Below are 20,847 nucleotides of genomic sequence, written 5' to 3'. Positions count from 1 at the left end.
CTTTGATTTGCTCAAATCTGTCTTAACTGCTTTCCTAAATAATTAACTTCTCATAATAGGATTTTGGGTTTTCTTAAGCCCCAAAAGCCCTGGTACAAAGAAAAAGCAATGAAGTGGGGGTCTGGTCATATCACCTTCTCTTGGATATTAAATAACAACAAGAACACATACCCCCAAAATGCCTTAGGACAAAACCGTTGGCAATTTCAGAGATACTTGAGAGGACTTGCCGATTTAACCCAGTGTCAAGGATTAAAGAGTCAAGAAGGTTGCAGAGGGAGACACCTAGCAGGTAGTAATGGATGTCAGGAAAGTGATGGGGGATGCGAGCAGACGCTCGCTGCTTCGGGGCTCACTGGGTTGCTGGGTTCCCTTTGCCAGGGTCTTCTGGGGTGTGCAAGAGTTGAGTGTGTCCTCTAGAGTGAAATTCCATGTGCTTCCCACACTGGGATATGGTCTCTTTTTTTTTAAGATTTTTTATTTATTTCTCTCCCTTTCCCTCCCCTTCTCCCCCCAGTTGTCTGCTCTCTGTGTCCATTCACTGTGTGTTCTTCTATGTCACTTGTATTCTTAGCAGCAGCACCAGGAATCCGTGTCTCTGTTGTGTCATCTTGCTGTGTCAGCTCTCCATGTGCGCAACATCACTCCTGGGGAGGCACCACTTTTGTCACACTAGGTGGCTCTCCTTAACGGGGTACACTTCTTGTGTGTGGGGCTCCCCTACACAGGGGACACCCCTGTATGACACGGCACTCCTTCCACACATCAACACTGCACATGGACCAGCTTCATCACATGGGTCAGGAGGCCCTGGGTTTGAACCTTGGACCTCCCATGTGGTAGACAGATGCTCTATCCATTGAGCCAAATCCACTTCCTGGGATGTGATTTCTTAATCTGAAGTCAGATCACTCTTGGGATGCCCCAGATGCCCAGACAGACCCCCATCTTATTTCTCTCCCAGGTAACACGGGAGGTAGAAGCACGATGGAGGGGAGCAGGTCAAAACCACCCTCCACTCTGCACTCCTGCAGTGGAACACACCAGGGTGAGCAGCAGCTCTGTCCTCTGAAGGCTCCTGAAATCTACAGCCCCTTGGAAAACAGAACCCCCCCACCCCTCACTCATCCTCCCGAAACCACGTGGCTAGCAGTATCCAGGGCCACAATGAGCATGCCATGACATTTTTCTTTAGAGATTCAAGTTGTGAATTTTGGGTATTCCCTGCTTGCCAAAGATACCAAATCATAAAACTGAATTTACTACTTTCAGAGAAGTGAACAATAAAAACAAGGAAAAACCAGTCTAAATCACTGACCTAAGTAAAACTCAGAAACACACTTAAAGAAGATATGCAAGGAGAGCCGGCAACTTCCCCAAGGACCATAATGAATGTCCACCCCAAAGATCTGCAGACAAAGCAAACTGAGCTTAGCTGCGCTTCCAGGGAGCAGGAAAGCCGCCATAAAGCATGATGGTAGAGGCCTCCATCCCAACAGCGTCACGTACAATCAGGTGCCTACAAAGCATGGTGTTCACAAAGTCTCCAGCTCTAGGGCCATGGTCCCTTTAAAACTGTGAGTCAAAAATCGATGTTCTTTAGAGTGGATGCACCTCAAGGACAAGAGGAGAGCTTCCTCCATCTACAGAAAAGTGTAGGCCTAACAGAGAGAGAACTGTAGATGCAAGAAGGATAAGGCTTTAAAGAACAGGAAAGCACAGAAGGCTGCTCCTTTTCCCTTCTCTGATCTTTTTTTATTACTTCCAGGGGAAAAAAAAGTATGGGCTTGGCATTAGGACATCTTTAACACCTTCTAACACTGACTTATCTCCTCTTTACCAAGAGGACCAGGCCTCGGTTCAGAATCTGGGGCAGGGGACCACATCCTGGCAGAACTTAACAACATTGTTTCCTTTTCACGATGTTTTTACAGTACCTGACATATGATTCAAATTACAGTGGCTCTCCACTGACACTAATAATATAAAGTTTCCTTCTTAAATAAAGGTGCTCAAGGTTTTTTTAAGTGCACCAGTAAAAATAAAAGACCATTGACTAAATAATAGTATAGAGGTACACATATGAATTGACTGAAAATTGGGAAACAGCAACCCATCCATTATCCTACCCCAAAAAGTGTCCCTCATTCAGGGGGATCCATGAATACCTGTCCATCCAAGTTCGAGGCTGGCAAGCGCCATAATAAACTACGTCATTTTCATCATTCAAAGTGAGCCTGCACCAACCTTCCAGCATCAGTCCATCTCCTTTTTCACCCCTGAACAGGGGAATGCTGGTTGCCTCCAAAACTCCATTTCCCTTCCCAATGAAAAGCCTGTTTTTTTTTGGTTTGGTTTTGTTTTTGTTTTTTAATCTGGGCATGCTGCCTCCTTTACAACCAGGGGATGCCCATGGGATGAATTAATAAGTGGAATACTGTCTATACGTTTTAGGAAGGGCCCTTACAGCTGGTGTCTTCACCTTGCCGTAGCCCAGGTACCACTCAGAAAAATGTGTTTAAGTGTATAAAATACAGAAGAAATTATCAATTATATTAAACTAGAATTATCAAGAATGTTAAAAATAAAAGATAAAGTAATATATAGGTTTCTTACCATATTAAATAACTACCATATTTTCAAGCAGAAATGACATTCTGAGATTTTTCATTTCACATTACATGTGGCAGTTGTGGCATGTGCCCAAGTTCTACTGGTGACAAAGTTACCCATTCTGCTAATACTACTATGGTTGTTTGTTGCTACTTTCATAATCAAAGGAAATGCTAAATCCTATCTAAGATGCTGAATGCTATCTATGAAAGCCTCTCCTTTGCCCCCTTCTCCTTCCTGCTGGCTGGGATGAGAATGGGATGGCTGGAGCTAAAACAGCCATCTTGGACTATGAGTCCAGACAGAGCCTTTGTCCCTATGACCATGGGGCCATATACCAACCCCAGCCTATCCACCTCTAGAGAAATGAATTTCTATCTTGTGGTTTGTTTTTTGTTATATAAAGCCTTCAAAAACCTAACCTTAAGGTATCTCTATAATTTTACTGGGTGGTGAAGGGTTCTTGGAAACAGTTTGAGCCTCATCATTAGCACAATTTATTCATCTTTGATAGCTGTACTTTTCCTTACTACAAAACCTCCAGAGCAGGGGTTCTTGACAAGGGGTCCATGGACCCCCAATAGGAAAGATTTCAGGGGGTCCATGAGCTTGAATTGAAAAAAATGAACTTATTATCTTTATTTTCTCCAACCGCTAACTGAAATCTAGCATTTCCTTCATTTATGAATGTATGCAATAAATAAATTACAGTGGTATTCATTTCACCTGACTGGCAAAAGGGTCCATGGAACAAAAAAGATTAAGAAACTCCTGGTCCAGAGTTACAAGGCAAAACTAATGGGAAGAGTTCCTCTACAACCAACTTCCTTAGAGAAAGCAAACTCCAGAACCTTGAACAACCGGAAGCTTCCTTCCAACTAAATGCTTCTCCATCCTACGTGTGTCTTTTAGAACACACATGCACCCAAGCATCACACATTAACACACAGATCAGGAAGCCCCCACTACACACATTTTATATTGAACACAGACCTCAAGGGCACAACCATGTACAGACAACCCATACTTTATCCCACATTTCACAACCTCCACTGTCACACAGGCACGAGCACAAAGGCACCGCGGTGAAGCAGGCACCCAGACATCATCCAGGATGGATGGAGGAGGCTCAGAAAATACTTACTAATGGTCATTGACTCCGGCACCGAGGCAGAAGGTAATAGGCTGCTCAGAGGACTTCCTTGGCCTGGAGGACTGGCTTCCACACTGAGAAAGAAAAAGCAGAAGGAAGTCACACTCGGCCACTTAAAATGGCGGTGATCAGTTTAGTCAGGTACACCTACTAACAGAAACAGAAGGCAGCCATTTAAAAATATATTTACAGGGAAGCTCAAGCAGTGGAGCAGCCACCTCCCACATGGGAGGCCCTGGGTTCAGTTCCCAGTGCCCCCTAAAGAAGACAAACAAACAACGAGAAGACATCAAGCAAAAACAATGAGAAGGAAAAAAAAAGAGCAGACAACAAGCAAAAAAACAAACAAGCAGGGAGCAGATGTGGCTCAAGCATTTGAGTTTCTGCCTCCCACATGGGAGGTCCTGGGTTTGGTTCCTAGTGCCTCCTAAAGAAAAAACAAACAGACAACAAGCAAAAAAAAAAAAAAAAGAGCAAAAAAACATCAATAATGAAATGGAGTTGGGGGTTAGAGTGACTTTTTTCATTCACTGCTGCATTTTCTAAACTTCCAAAAGCACACAGTGAGAGGACTCAGCACCCTGAAGGGTCTGGTGAATGCCAATACTCCCCAGCACTGTTCCAACTGACACCAGCCTCCAGGGGAAAGCATTTGTTAGAGAGGGCAGAAGCCTGTCCATTCGAGGTGAGACCAGAATTGCAAGCATGGCGTAGGGTGTTAGCAACCCCGACCTGGAGCTGGTTGAAAACGTACATGTGACAGCACCCCGTGACACCAAATCAAACCATGAACAGAAAGAAGAAAAATCACAGGAAGAGCAAAGAGGATCACTGTGGGATGAGAGAGACTCTGGCATATCTGCCTTAGCTCAGCCAGCAAACACACAATGACTGTGAGTACTTCTACTTGAAAGAGAAAGAAAGAGAGAAGAAGGGAAGGGAGGAAGGGAGGAAGGCTATGAAAACCCTATGGGACTTACAGCACTTACTATATGCCAGACAGTACTAAGTACTTGGCAAATGCTATATAACATCTAAGTGGCTTACAAATATTAATTCACGTAATCCTCACAGCAACCCTATTATTATCCCCAATTGACTAGTGAGGAAACTGAGGCACAAGGAGGTCAAGGAATTTGTCAAAGGTGACACTGCAAATGGATGGACATGCTGTGATTTGGACCCAGACAGTCCGGCTCCAAAACCCACACTCTTGAGCACTACAATATGCTGCCTTAAGCATCTTTTTCATGGACAATGACAGGCACCGAAGCCAATATTTCCCAAGCATGTACAATGTCAGACAGCAGGCTAAGCCCCATAATCCCCTTGTTTAATCCCCACACAGTGAGTCCAATAGGGTTATTGGCCTCATTTTGCAAGAGAAGAATTTAAGGTCTAGAGCAGGGGGCCAGCAAACCAGGGACCACAGGACAGACTGGCCCACCATCCTTTGGAAATAAATTTTGTTAGAACACAGCCATGACCATTAAAATTAACATATTCTCTGTGGCTGCTTCCACCCCACCACCGCAAAACCGCTCTCTCAACACAGACCGTATGGCTCAGAAAGCCTAAAATATTTACCCTCCAGCCCTTTACAGAAAAAGTTAGCCAAATTCTCGTCTAGAGCAATGAAGGAACTTGCCCAAAATCATAGAATGAGTATAAGTATCAGAAGCTGTAAGTTCTATCTCAGTGTGCATTTTCCCAAAGTGTGTAACAAGAGCCAAAGATTATTTCAGAGAGTGCAAGTACATTAATATTAAAAACGTTCAGTACATGGTCATTTTCAATCTTCTTTTTTTATCTTTCTGATAAGGTCAAGCAAAAAGTCTCATGCTAACACCAATATATCTCATACCTCTCCAGCAGGCTAGACTAGAGTTAATAAACTGTGGTTTTGACTCTATCTAGCAGTGGTTCTCAAGTAAAAGTGAATTTGCCCATCAGGGGACATTGGGAATGGCTAGAGACATTTTTTGGTTATCACACCAGGTGGGGGAGGGTGCTACTGACACCTAGTGGGTAAAAGTCTGCTGCTCAACATGCTAAAATGCACAGGACAGTCCCCCACAACAAAGAATTATCAGGCCCAAAATGCCAACAGTGCTGTGGCTGAGAAACCCTGGTGCATAGTTTTCCAGTTGGCCCCTATAACCAGTGATACTGGTTTTCCATTCACTAGTGGCAAAGCTTCCTCTGTGAATCTAAGCATTTGAAGGATTTTTTTAAACTAAAAGTCAACATTAAACAAATTAAGCAAATATTTTAAATATTAAATTTTAATTTTTACATTAAGCAAATAATGATAGAGGAGGTACTCATATATGACCCAAAAAAATGTAAAAAGGAAATATACAAATGAAGTTTGACAATGTCTTTATATTTCATGATGTAAGACTAAAACAGAACACAAATACGAAAAGTGGCTTTGCCCTTTAATCCTAGCAGGGGCCTTCCTACCTGTGAACAGGGCATTTCAAAGCCAAAACTGCTTGGTTTCCTAATATTCACCTGAATTGAAGTCCAGGCTCAGGGAGAACATGGTCCTCAGGTCCTGTCCCGTTCTCCAGGCTTCCAAGAGGGGCATCTGTGTCACGGAGAGCAATCGCAGAGAGAGAGTCACATTCTTATTTCATTTTCTCCATAAAACAAAAACACATGAAAACATTGGGTCATCAGCTAAATCAGTTGACTTAAGGCATTTCCTTATCTGCACACTGGATTTTAATCTGCTGCCCACTTCATTCTTTCAGCCGTGATCGCAGTTTTGACATCAGGCACTAATAGAAGGCTCTACACTCCTGCTTCAAATGTGCCCTTTTTGATCTTGACCTTCCTAGAATCATGCATGAAGTCCATGATCAGAGGTCACCTCAGAAGCAGGGAACAAGAAATCAGCTTAGACAAAACTGTCCTGTGTGTAGTGGCTTGAGGCAGACGCTAGAGGGCAGCACGGCCTAAGCGCTGACAGTGTGTGTGTCGGTCAAAATCAAGTCACTGCAGTTTTCTAAAAAGTCCCTAGCCTGAATCAGGGGGCATTTGGGAGAGGCCATAAATAAGTTCCAGAACATGCACAAGACATTAGCTAATTTCACAACGGGTTTGCTGCAGCTCAAGTCTCCTTCCAGGAGAAAGCGCAGACCCAGGAGCCTTAGGCCTGATGGTGGCATTAGGCCAATGACACCCAGGAGGGCACCTCCTTGCCCCAGAAGCCTCCTGTTTGTTGAAGCTCACTGCAGAACAAGCCCTGGGTCAGGAGAGGGGCGCAGAGAAGGAAGGCGGCACATGGTGCTGAACACTGGCTACCCGGCTTTGTGGTTACTTTAAGGGTACCACACGTAGAGGAGGACAGCCTGGGCTCGAGTCCCCCCTCCCCCACTTTAATCCAGCAAGTTATCCAGCCTCTGTAAAATGGGAGGAGGCTAGCACCAATCACACAACATGGTAATGAGGCCTCCCGCATAATTTTACATTTTAACACACGTAAACTCTATGAGAACATGCAGCATGGTGGTTGGCGTCAGGGCGCCCTATAACCATCCTGATTATTCCAGGCTCTCATCTCCCAGCCAAGTGGAACTGCCAAAGGTTCCCCAAGGAGCCCCTTCCTCGGCACCCCTCCCTCCCCACCTGCCTACAGTGAAGACCAGGCCGAACACCCCCTCTTGGCAACCTCCCTCACCTGCGTAACACTATTCTTTGGTCCTCCTCTCCCCCCATCTTTTCCTCTCATCCCTAAGGATGTGTCTCTGAATCGTGCCCCAGTGGGCCTCACTGCCCCATGGTCTTGGCGCAGGCTCTCTCCTTTTGAAGATGACAATCCCCAAGCCCTGGCCTCTGGCTAGGACCTCAGGCTATAGTCACACATTTCTGACCAGGTGCCAGAAAGTTCCATGAGGATCTCCTATGGCGACCACTAATCCCAACCTTCAGACCACCACCACCCCCTGGGCTGGGAGCTCAGCAGCACCCGCCCTCCCCCCATCACAGAGCCACTCGGTATCTGAGCCTCCCCCCTACCCCTGATGTTCTCACACTCCTCACCCACAGGAGGTGAGTAAAGGCTCAACGCCTTCTCAGGGGTCTTCTGCCTCAAGTCCCCCAGTTCTGTCCCCCCTCTCAAATCTAACACATGGAGCTGTCAGACTCTGCCCCTTGAAGCAAAGACAGGGAGTGCAAAACACACAGCAGGAACCCAGGGCCAGAATAAAGGTCAGTACCATCCACCGGGCATTAGACACTGCCAGCTTTACCCAAGTTTCTTTCCGCAGGCCTCTTCCCATCACACTGCAGCTCTAGCGGCTCACAACCAGAGAGCACTTGAGGCACTGCGTAGAGCAATCATCCTCGAGGCCCCCACAAGGCAGGCTCTAGTATGGTCTGAAATTTCTACATGATTAAATGGGCCCAGAGGATCTAAGAACCTTGTCTAAGATGACACAATTAACAAGAGCCAGAACATGAAGCCCAATCTGCCCAAGTGCAAGCTGAGCCCTCACCACCTTTGGCATACACTCTCTCATTCTGCTTATCTGACATGCCAGCCTTCCCACTACACATCCTTGGCACTCCTGTCCCCACTCCTTTATCCAAACTGTGTCATCTATCCTGAAATCATTTTTCCAACTGCCACATGTGCACTCCCAACAGCATATCCACTTCTCCAGCACCACATGCATCCCCTCACCCCTCACCCCTCACCCCTCACCCAATGCTCACTGAGCTCCGGCTGTGGGCCTGGCCCACTGGAAGAAGAGGGCCAAGGTCCTTGCCCTCACAAACATTAGCTAAGTGACTATACAAACCAACAATTCCAAACCAGGATGAAGGCATGAAGACTTCAAGGTGCTACACAACAGTTGGACACAGTTGCCATGTGACAGAGGCAGACTGAGCCATGGATTTCTGGCAAGCCACTGCCAGAACCCTACAGACTTCAGAGAAAGCATGGCCCTTGATTTTGTGTTTCTAGCCTCCAAAACTGAGACAAATTCCTGTTGTTTAAGCCAACTTGTCGAGGTATTTTGTCATAGCAGCATGGCAAACTAAGACAATGGTATGCTAATATCATACCTCAAATGAATAGTAATGGGTATTTTTTCACCTCTATTTATTAGTCTCACTTGAAAGAAACTTTGGAAGCTCTCCCCTGCATTTGTGAAAGTGTGAAGCTTTTTGTGGATCCTAGAAAAGATCATGTCCTTAGAGCTAATCCATTCCTCTGCATGTAAATCTATTATAGGTGGGAACTCTTTTTCTTTTTTTAAGATTTTTTTTTCTCTCCCCTTCCCCCCGCCCCATCCATGTCGTCTGCTCTCTGTGTCCATTTGCTGTGTGTTCTTCTGTGAATGCTTCTATCCTTATCAGCGGCACCCAGAATCTGGGTTTCTTTTTGTTGTGTCAGTTTGTTGTGTCAGTTCTCCGTATGTGCGGTGCCATTCCCGGGCAGGCTGCCCTTTCTTTCGTGCTGGGTGGCTCTCCTTACGGGGCGCACTCTTTGCATGTGGGGCTCCCCTACGTAGGGGACACCGCTGCGTGGCACAGCACTCCTTGTGCACATCAGCACTGCGTGTGGGCCAGCTCCACACGGGTCAAGGAGGCCCAGGGTTTGAACCACAGACCTCCCATGTGGTAGGCGGATGCCCTACCCACTGGGCCAAGTCCGCTTCCCAGGTGGGAACTCTTAATTAAACTACTTCTGTTAAGGGCCTCTGCTTAGATTGTGAGACCCAGGGTGGGTCTCAATCATCTTTCTGGAGACCTTTATAAACAGAGGACTAAAAGAAGCAAGCAGACACAGGAAAAAAGCTGCAGAGGCAGAGAAACCCCAAGAGGCTGATAGAGGTCCCAAAAGCCAGAGGCTAGAATCAGCAGAGCACAGAGGCACAGAAAGAGGCCCCCAAGAGGCTGAAAGAGATGAGGTCCAGAGGAAGGGAGAGAGAGCCACATGCCTGGTTGCCCACAACTGAGCTCAGGGAGAAAGCGAGCCTGGTGGAGAAGGCAGAGACCAGCAGGCCCCATTAAGCCGTGTGCCTGGCTGCCCACAGCTATAACTTGGTGAGACAGTATCTCCTGATGATGCCTTGAATTGGACATCTCCATTGTCTCAGAACTGTAAGCTTTTAACCTAATACATTCATATTATAAAGCCAACCTATTTCTGGTGTATTGCATTGGCAGCCTTTAACAAACAAAGCACAATCTCCAGGAGACGTTGGTAGGTTTGCTTTGTGGCTGTTGACAGTGCACATACCCAGAGGGCTTGCAGACTGTGCTCATTCTCCAGCTGCTGGTCCAGGACCTCAGGCTGGGATGCTGGCTGGTACTTCCCTTCTTCAAGTCCCTCCCTAAGCCCAGAAAAACAGCTCCAAAGCAGAACCCCCTAAACTGCAGAGCTGCTCACTCATCTAAGACTCAGTAGGACAACTCTGGGTTCAGGGTCCCCTCCTTCTCTGACTCAAATGTAGAAAACATCCATCCTTCCAAGCCATGTGCCTCACTTCCCTTTTTGTCCCCATCACCCCCTCCCTCTCCTTCTCTAAATATCCCCAAAAGTGGTGGCAGTAAAGGCACCAACATTTTCAAAAATGACTGAAAAGTCTCCTAAGATAAGGAACCTCTGTATGTGAAGTCACCATTAAAGAGACAATGGCCTGGTCCAGAATCAGAGAGAACGAGTTCACATCACTAAACTGGGAGTGTGTCAAGCAGAAGCTAAGAAGAAATGTGGTGGAGAAAGGAGTCTCGGAGGTCAAGGCTGGCACCCAGGGCTGCCCAGGGAAGAGGTGTCCATATCTCAGAACCGCCTGGCCCACATGCCTCCATCGAAAGTAGGCCTTTAGGCCAAGTGGAAATGGAGGCCATTCAGCATTCCAGTCAGGTAACCAATGCCCTAGTTCTGATTCCAGAATCTTCTTGCAGCCCTAGAATAATTTACCTCCCCATGCAATCTTCCCATTCATGCCAACTCTACTTTTCAGGCTGTCACAAACTTCCAAGACTCCTGACAGCATTGTTACTAGAGTAAATTAAAAAGTTGGCAGACGAGCTCACATGCATCATCTCCAGAGTACAATCAAGATAAGCTGGCACTCAGGCTCCCATCACCAATGACAAGATCAAACCTCTAGGTTGCAAGGCTGCCAGTCAGGGTGGGACCTTGGGAAATCTACCAGCACGATGCCTTCTCCAAAGGACCTTGGCCAGCCAGAAGCTACTTTCCCTCAAGACACTTGTCTACATAAAGTGTGTATTGGGGGTGGGGGTGGAGGAATACTGAGTTGCAATAAAATGAAACCTCGATGTAAATGGCAAACAGCAATGCCCCAGGAGCCACCAGCCAGTCACCCCTGGAGTCATGGTAAAAAGAAGCCCAGCTGCAAACTAAAGGAGACATGTGAAACCAAACAGTCTGTTGCATGTATGGGACAGCCAGCATCAATTCCCGAACCCAACAGAAAGAGCCTCTCACATGGGACTGCATAACACACTGCGCTATGGGGTGAAAGATGGACAGTGGCTACTCATGAACTATAACAAATGTACAGAATTGATACATGGTGTTAATAATAGGGGGTGTAGCAGTTCGATACGGTTAAGAATTCCAAAAATAGATATTGGATTATGTTTATGATCTTGTCTGTACGTGGGCATGATTGAGTTATGATTAGGGCTTTGATCGGGCCACCTCATTAGGGCATTGAGTCCCTGCCCCTTGGTGGGTGGGGACTCACAGTAAAAGGCATGGCAAAGGACAGAGTCGAGGGTTCTTAATGTTGGAGTTTTGATGTTGGAGTTTGATGCTGAAGTCTTAAGCTGGTGTCCTGGGAAGTAAGCACACAGAGGAAAGAGAAGCAAGGCCCAGGAAGAAAGGAACCTTGAACCCAGAGAGAAGCAAGACCCTGGAAGGAGGAACCCAGGAGGCTGAACCCTCACGGGGGCAGCCATCTTACTCCAACAAGTGAAAATAGACTTTGGTGAGGGACGTAACTTATGCTTTATGGCCTGTTATCTGTATGCTCCTACCCCAAATAAATAACCTTTATAAAAACCCAACCAATTTCTGATATTTTGCATCAGCACCCCTTTGGCTGACTAATACAGGGGGTGAATGGAAAGAATATACCAAATGTAAGCTATTCACCATAGTTAGGGGTAATAGTCTGATCATGTTTTTTCATAGTCTATAACAAATGTTTCACAGCAATATAAGGGGTGATGTATGGGAATTCGGCATATTATGCATTATTGTTTTATAAATTCTCAACTTCTATAAATAAATAAGAGCCCCTCAGTGGTAAACAGAGAAGTGGATGATGAGCTGGAGGCCAGAACAAAGACTCTAAACTCCCCAGCGGTGTGAGGTATGCTTTGCGACCACCTGGTCTCGCCAAGCCCCCAGAGTTCTCAGACATTTTACCCATGTCCACACAGCTGCCAAATGGGCACTGGCAGGGGACCATCCACCCCAGCACTCAGGCGTCTGGACCCAGGATGGTCACTTGAGGGGAAGTGGCTGCTGATGCTGACTGGAGACACAGGACTTCTGCAGCCTGGTCTGCAGACACGGCTAGGTCTAGCAGGCCTAGGACCCAAGGAGAGAAGTTCCGGGGTTGGCACCTCAGCCAAGTACCGGGGAGAAGGAGAGGAGGGAAAAGAAATGAGGGAGCAAAAACAAAGGAAGAGAGAGGAGGCGGGGGCAGGCCCCCATCAGGAAGTGCGGGGAGGTGAGTTGTGGGGGCGATGAGAGGGAAGGCTCACGCGAGCCAGGGCTCAAGTGTCAGTTGAAGTCGTTGTCACCACCCACTTTCCACACGAGGAACCTGAGACAACGGGCACTAAGGGCTTAACCAGGCACCCTTGAAGCAGCCTCGCCCACAGCCAGGACCACTGCCCTGCTGAGGGGAGCTGGCCTGAGCTCACCCCACCCTCGAGAGCTGGGGCAGTGTTTTCCTTGCTGCTGGGAAACGTACCCCTCTTCTCTCTGCTCGAGCTGGCTTGAGTGGGTCTCTGTTCCCTGCCAACTGACAACAACAATAGCCTAACATCCAGTTCAGAATTTCAACAGCTTCCTGAGCAGTCAGGCGGGCCCCTGCCACAATTTCCTAAATCTGTCCCAGACAAGGGGCATTTGATTCCTAGGAGACTGAGAAGGCACATAAGCAGGTGGGGCTGAGTCCTGCCTCAACCACTGGTGCTTTGGGGCCTGACTTCTCTGTGCCAAGGACTGTGCTGCTGCACTGCACACCTACCCCAGAGGGCAAGCCAGGACTCATCCACAGCCTGCATGACCTGCTTTAGCTAAAGAAAACAATAACAAACCACATACACACATGCTTAACCATATGGAGTGCTACAGGAACACCTACCCATAACAAAGGCAGGTTTTAACCAAGCTGCACCCTGATCCCCAAGACTATACTGCAAAGGGTACCAAGGCCTTTTTAGATATGAGCTCAGTTACCTTCTCCCTTCTTCTAAAAGGCAAAAAAAAAAAAAAAAAAAAGATCATTATTTGTGGCCAGCTTTTACAAGACCAAGTCCCACAAGTCACTGGGGAGGAAAACAGGCCCTGGGACCTCCTTGGTGTTCAGCCCAATGCCCACTAAGCCGAAAGTGCCTTGGAAAGCCCAGGTTCAGCAAGAAGAGAAGCCGTGTGCCCTCCCACGTGAGAACTCCAACAACGCCCTCAGGACTCAAGGGCTCCTGGTCCCACCTGAGAGGCAGCCCAGACACTCCCGCTGGTCCTGGGAGCCACAGCTCTCAGAAGAGGCAAAGAGTCCTTCAGGAAACACCCACCTGCAGGGCCGCTGACCGGGAAGAGGACGTCGGCGTCGCCATGCAGCACCTGCAGCGGAGCCCACCTGTGCATCTGGGAGAGGCAGGTGCTCATATCCAGAGGCCTGCAGTGAAAGAAGACAGCAGTGAGGCAGGGCAGCGAGCCCCAAGGGTGCACGACACCACCAGGCCCCTCAGGGAGCCCAGCAGGCTGGAGCGACCGAGGAGAGAAGCGTCGGGCTGTGGGCCGGGGGCGCTGCCCGGATCCAAGTCTCCTGCCGGCCTTCCTTCAGCCAGAGCTCCCTGGGCACCGGGTGCCCGGCACTAGGCTCGTGCCTCAGGTCAAAAGAACAAGCAGACAGTCTCCAGCCTGTCCTCACAGGCGCTACAGTCTGATGGGGAACACGGGCAAGAATCAAATAATCACCCGAGAGGTATAAAGCCATAGCTCCGGAAAGACCATGGAGCAGGAGAGCATAGAACAGGAAGCACCAGGTCAGGGAAAATAATCCTTGAAGAAGGGAGGGCTTGAGCTGAGGGCTAAAGAAGTACAAGAGTTAAACGGGTGAAGAGGAGGGACAAGCAGGGTGGAGAGGAGGGAACAGCAATACAAAGGGCTGAAGCAGGAGGCAGCTGGTATTCCAGGTTCTGAAATGACGGCAGCCACATGTCCTTGGGTGGTCTTACCTAACCTCACTGGCTCTCAGATCCTTGGGGATAAATGGACAGAATCCAGCCAGATTGTTTCTGGGTCCCTTCTAACAAAGAGGTCCGCTCGAATATTAACCAGGATCATCTGATCTGTTATACTGTCACCTTACTCACAAAGTACAAAACTAACATGACCATTTTTTATAACACCCTGTGTGTTCACGTGAACTTGTTTGAGAGACTATTCGTCCATGGTAGCACTTGTCTCTGGGGAATTTGTGTTGTACTTTAAAGTTTATAAAATCACTTTGAAACGCAGTTGATAAAGACGACCAAAAAGAAAACCAAAAATCATAATCAGACCCACTAACAGATAGGGAGGAAGGGAAGGAGGGAGGCAGAGGAGGAGAGGAGGAAAGGGAGAAAGGGGAAGAAGGGGAGAAGGGGAGGGGAGGGAGGAAGGGAGAAAGGAAGATAAAGGGGCAGGGAGGGTAAAGGAAGGGGAGGAATAAGCGGGGAGGGAGGCCAAAGAGATTATGTGATTTGTCCAAAGCCATCCACCAACAGAACCAAGGCTCATGGGATACCAGTCCAGTTCTTCCAAGCCCAATTATGATGAGTCCCCAACCTCCTGCCAACCATGATGTGACATAGTTTTTCTTTTCTTTTAGAGAGCAGGGATCAACAGCTTTTTCTGTAAAGGATTAGACAGTAAGTATTTAGCCTTTGTGGGCCATATGGCCTCTGTGCATGCTTGCCTCTGTTCCTTTTTTCTGTTGTTGTTTTTGTTAACAACTCTTTTAACATGTAAATAAAATCACCAAGCCAAAACTCAGGGGCAGATTTGGCCTGCTGATGTCACCTGCCAACCCCCCTCTTAGAGGCCTGTCATCTGGAGAATCTTTCAGCCCTCTCTAGCTTTTGGTCACACATTTGGCACTGCGCAAGAAACAATATCCTTACAGAATATTGCAAGTGTTTGCATTTCACTCTGCACTCAACACAATGAGATAACAGGTTGGGGAGCAGAAGGGGATCTCTTCTACCCAGTTTCTGGATAAACTTGGTATGTGTCAATAGTCTACAGAACTGCCCTCCTGAGGCTCTGGTCTAGCGGCTGGTGACCAAGGGGACACAGAAGGGGTGAGGGGCACCCCTTATGAGAAGGTAGTAAAACAATCCTTTCCCTGGCCATTTCACCAGCTCCAGGCAGGTGAGGTTTTTTGCTGGCTTCTAAGGGAATGCTCACCACTTCCCAGCAAGACATGCAGAGGACGGAAGGAAGCCAGGGGCCTGATGAAAAGGGTCAAATGTAGCTGCCTCAAAAAGGAGTTACATTAAAGTGATTTCAGAAGCAGAGACCAATTCAGAATATGGTATCTTAATCAGTTTAAAAGCAAAATAATGGGTGTGGTTTTTCTTTAGAAAAGTAGAAGTAGAACATGCTGTGTGTGTGTGTGTGTGGTTTCTTTATGCTTTATTAATGACTTTTCTTTACACTGGATTTTGTAATCATCATCTTGCTAGTGAGTAAAGCTCCCATTTAAATAATACGTATACTTTTTCTCCAGAATGAAAAGTAGATAACTAAATTTAGTATAGCAAATTCCAAAGCATTTTTTAACATATGTTACCTGGCTTAATCATATATCAGGAGGATTTTTTAAAAAGTGCTATTTAGGACATACTTATTTTAAAACCTAGAAAATACCAAAAAAAAACACGTGAAATTTAGAAATAAAAAAATAAAAAAGCACTCATAGCCATATTACCAAAAGATAACTGGATTAATTAATACTTATGGCCATAATGAAGTGAAATTTTTTATCTTGTTTTTAACAATCTGTGTTCATCTTCATACTACCAGACACTCCTAATCATCAGGTAAGGTGTTTTCAATCCTAAAGATTAGGAATCTAGACTATTCTGCTGTGAGCTAACCCTCAGTGTTTGTACACATAGGTCAGTTCCAATGTTTGGCATCTCTAACTAGGGCCAGGGTTTCTACATACATCAACTCTTTCCCCTAGCTGGGAGCATGTCCTCAGGCTAGAGTGCCAGTAGAGGAATGCTCAATCAGGTGGTATAAACATTGTTAAGGCTCCTGAGGGTGTGTGGACCTGGCTCCCCGACCAACAGCCACTTGCCCAGCTGTGCGTGCCCCACTGCTAGCACCAGTGGGGCAGGAAGAACGATTATGTTGGAAGCCAAATAACCCACACAGGGAATCAACTCACAAGGATGCGCTCACCCATATGGCCAGAGAATGCAAGTGGCATTTCCTAAAAGGCCCCAATTAAGAATGCAGGCAAATCACAAGACTTGCAGACTGGGTGCAAAAAGTTTCACAACCTGTGACCAAGAACAAAGGTGCTGGGAAACTAGCCTAACAAACAATATGGGAGAACAAAAGAGCAATTGGTGTGAAATGTCCATTCACAATGGCTTATAACCAGAAAAAAAAAAACCAACAACAACCTAAATACTCAAAAATGGGGGAATCCTTTAGTAAATCATGACATTGGTTGCTATTCAGTCAGATCCACATCTATATTTGCAATTATGTAGAAACATGAAAAATATTTGACAGCATAAGATTTGAATTCCAATATATTCTAACCTAAATCGTAGCTTTGCCACTTGCACTGACAAATCTCAACTTCTAGGCAATCCACTTCTTCCATCTTTAAAAGAGGGATGGTACCCACTAACCACAGGGATGCTGAATGTATGAAGATAAGGTGTGAATAAGGACTAGAGTTAAAAGCAAACACAAAAATAGGCACAGCCTCATGAAGTCTTTTTTTCTCTTCTTGAAATTCTTATACACAATACTTTTGTTTTTATTCTCCAGAAAAGAAAAAGAAAAACAACAAGCTGATATTAAAACAATATGAAAAGGAAAAGCTTAGGCCTGGAGGCAGACTGCATACCTTAATCATACCATGGAATTACGGTCACAGGGAAAGACATTTTGGTATACTCATTTTATGCTTAAATGGGCTGGATTTTGAAGTCAGCTACAATTAGAATGCTGTTACGCATCCTAATATGCAAAGGACATTGAAGAAATAACCAGCTTATTTGACAGTAAGACTAAGAATTACTACAAACCTGCTGGCACGTGTTGAGCCAAAGGCCCCACACACAGCACCTCACTGGCTCGACAACAACCCTACAAAGCAGGTCCTGTTTTTCTCTCCAGGTTTCAGATGAGCCCAAGGCTCTGAGAGGTGAAGTCGCTTGTCCAGTGGAAGCCAGATGGCTAGAAAGAAGAACCCACGTTGTCTTGATTCCAAGACCCAAACTCTTCAATGTGCTTTTCTGCTTTACGCCTCTAAGTGCATCAAGCCCCTTCCACAGGCATAAACCTACAGCAACTCAAGTGTTAAAGAAGCAAGTGCAGGCAAATTACTGCTCTCACACCCCTGCAGTTAAACATAGAATTTATCAGCCCATGACTAGTCTCTAGAATAACCCTTTCTCCCAAGCTTCCTATGCTAGCGGCAAGTTAGAAATGCGAGTAAAACCCAAGGAACAAAAATCAAAGTGTGTATTTAAAGCAAGAACTTCAAGACACATCTTGACATTAACTTCATTATAGCTACCTTCAAATAGTCTCCCTTCCCCTTTTCTTAGCTCCCAGGAGAATAACACCCCTTCCTCCTAATTGAAGACAACTGAAAAATGAGTAACGCCCTAAATGTACAGAAAACTTGCGAGCAGTTATGTAAGCACCCTTCATCCGAAGCTTAAGTGGAACTTACTTCTCAAGTGACTCCGGGTGGCCCATGCCCTTCCTTCCCGGCATATTCCGGTACACATCATCCTCATTGTCATCCACATCTTCATCATCGATACTTTTCACATCAAGCTTCTGGTACCCAAATTCCCCATTCAAAGACAGTGAATCAATTTTCCAGGAGTTGCTGCTCTGACTTCCATTGGAGTTTGGCCCAAAGGGGCTTTCAAAGGCTGACATGAGGTTGACCGAGGAGCGGTCAGAGTTCTCCTCCGAGCTTTCCCCTGCCCCAGGTATCTTCTTAAAAACCTCGCCAGAGTTCTGCTCGTCCTCCTCATCAAAGGAGATAATGTTGGTCACCTTCTTTTTCTTCTTTCGTTCCCTTTTACTTTTGGCATCTGGCAAAAGAAAAGACAATGTACAAGAAAAAGCCAAATAAAGGGATGATCATGCCATTTCATGTGTACATTAGGGAAAATTCCTTATTATTCTATTGAGAAATAAACTATACGTTTTTTTTAATCCTCAAAAAAAGTCTGTCTACAGAAGACTGAGCAAAACAGATATGAGCCTCTGCTTGCTTCTGATTTAAACAAATACACCATAAAGCATGCATTATAATTTTCCTTCTAAGCAGACACTTTGATTCAAAGAATGCTAGCTGAAACTATTTTCATTGTTTCACTTTGGAAAATACTTTCATGGCCAGCAGATGAGACCAAGAAAACCAGTCTGGTATTGTAGTCAATTGCTTAAGGGCCACAAATTCCTCCATTCCTGGACAATGTCCCTTCGCAAGGTTGACAGTGCTGCTCCTCCCATCTAGGGTGGAGTCCACCCCCTTGAATTTGGGCTGGCCCTGTGTCCTGCTTTGACCAACAGACTGTGGCACAGATAACAGTGAGTGAGCTCTAGGACCCAGACCTAAAGGGTCTTGTAGCTTCTGCCTTCACCTTCTTGGGAAGCTGCCCTGAGACCACCTGGTAAGGAAGCTAATCCAGCTTCTTGGAGGATGAGGCACCGGCACAGAAGAAATGAGGTACTCAGCTAGCTGGAAGCCAGAACCAATTCTGGAGGCATTGAATGAGGCTATCTTGGATCCTCCAGCTGAGCCACCAGCTGAAAGCAGATGCCTGAGTGAGCCCACGTGAAACCAGCGGAAGAACCACCCAGTCAACCCACAGAAGCATAAGAGTTAACAAATCATGGTTGTTTTATGCCACTACATTCTAGAGTACACTGTTGCACGGCAAAGTCTAAATGAAACAAAACCAAGAGTGCCTTAGAGATGAGCACTGAAATGAGCTAAGTTTTTCATGCATCTTAATGATCAACCTGGTTAGATAATTTGAGCCAATTCCAAAAAATCTAATCCATCTAGACCAATTTTGACATGGTGCTGCTTCACCAGCATATCATGGCTCTGACACAATTTCAAAAGCAGAGTTCCAAAAATGGATAGGAACAACATTCCTCTGGCTACACAAATTCCAGTGTCTGATACACAAAGCCCTCAAAGGTCATGTTTCTCATGTTATTCACCTGGGAGTCTCTACTCAAGAATGACAGGGTAAGACAGATAAAGCCAAAGTAAACCAAGCCCCTATCTGGGTCCACGATATTCTGAGTTTTCACCATAATTAGTAACTCCAAAGGGATGGCCATGATTACTGTTTTGTTTAAGAGATTTGGGACTACTAGGACTAAGTACCTAAACCCAAATTTTCCAATCTTGTAGCAATGTTCTGGATATCCCAGAAGGCTCAAGGGGCATTGTAAACTTCTCATAAAATTAATCTTAACTGAATCAAATTTATTTTGCCTCCCCATATCCCAGAGTCAAAGCTAGCCAACTCCTCCTTTCCCTCTGGTTTCAATAAAATGTCACCCCCTAAAGGAATGCCCAATTGGTAGTATACATTCTTTATAGCACCCTATGCTTGGCTTTCATCCCACTTATCATAAGGATTAATTATTTGTATCACTTGTCATTAGATGCCTACTCCATCTAAATTAATGAATGGGTGACAGAATAAACAAATGGAGACCCATCCTCATCTGGTTTCATATGACGATCACACCTTTGCTTTCACAATTTGCTCTGATTTAGCTATTTGCCTTTCCACCCTATTATCTAGGTAAGCTTTTCAGATCCCTTTTGGAGTGAATAAGTTTCAACATAAATAAATTAATAAATACAAACAGTCACTGAAAACGCAGGCACTTCTGGAAGTAGGACAGTGTCCTCAAGTTAGATATCAAGGTGCATCCACTACAGCCACAGGCTGTCGTGTTTTTAATTGATCCTCCTCTGTGCTACTTCATGGTCCCATTCTCACTCACCAGCACTGACATTCTTGGACACAACAGGCAGAGGGTCAGTCTCCTGCTCAGGTTTGATGAGAATGGAGACAGCAGAAGATGCTGTTATCTCTCGTAGAAGGCTGCTCATTCCTTGTGTGGATTCCTTCAGCAAGGAGGTCACGTTCTGTGTTGATTCCTTTAAGAGGTCTGACACAGTAGGAGCAAACTTACTCTGCCCGTTTAAATCCTTGTTGTCAATATTAATTGCAAAGAGAATGGAGTTCAGACCTGCCAGAAGAAGGGGAAAGTCTGGAGTGTCTGCTACTGAACAGGGTCACTCCTCCAAATTAATAAGCAAGCAGCAGACATTAGAGTACACACAGGATACACACTCATCTTAAACACTGATAAAGACCTTCCATAAAATCAGGGTCAAGAGGCACCAGCCATCATGGGGTTGCATCTTTCCAAATGGAAATGCCTCTTCCTCTCTTCAGTGAAAACAAAGGCAAATAAGCCGACCAGGAGGCGGTTAGGGCACAAGTTCCGGGGTCTGACTGCCTGGGTTTGAATTATTGCACCACCCCGCACGAACTACAAG

At 46.0% G+C, this 20,847-nt stretch overlaps 1 protein-coding gene across 3 annotated transcripts in view; it reads right to left on the bottom strand.

Annotated features, from left to right (window-relative positions):
- SNX29 (sorting nexin 29) overlaps positions 1 to 20,847 on the bottom strand; it is a 627,210-nt gene that overhangs the window by 531,765 nt on the left and 74,598 nt on the right. For all 3 annotated transcript variants that reach the window (XM_058286440.2, XM_058286438.2, XM_071211343.1), the window contains 5 exons: positions 20,286 to 20,534; positions 17,968 to 18,340; positions 13,571 to 13,674; positions 6,284 to 6,359; positions 3,758 to 3,840 (listed from right to left, as the gene is read on the bottom strand). In XM_058286440.2, coding sequence (XP_058142423.1) covers positions 3,758 to 3,840; positions 6,284 to 6,359; positions 13,571 to 13,674; positions 17,968 to 18,340; positions 20,286 to 20,534 — 885 coding nt within the window. The remainder of the gene's footprint in view (positions 1 to 3,757; positions 3,841 to 6,283; positions 6,360 to 13,570; positions 13,675 to 17,967; positions 18,341 to 20,285; positions 20,535 to 20,847) is intronic.

The sequence above is a fragment of the Dasypus novemcinctus genome, chromosome 23, assembly GCF_030445035.2.
Source record: "Dasypus novemcinctus isolate mDasNov1 chromosome 23, mDasNov1.1.hap2, whole genome shotgun sequence".
Taxonomy (NCBI): domain Eukaryota; kingdom Metazoa; phylum Chordata; class Mammalia; order Cingulata; family Dasypodidae; genus Dasypus; species Dasypus novemcinctus.
The sequence above is the reverse complement of the archived record's forward strand: the minus strand, read 5'-3'. Positions and strand labels throughout refer to the sequence as shown.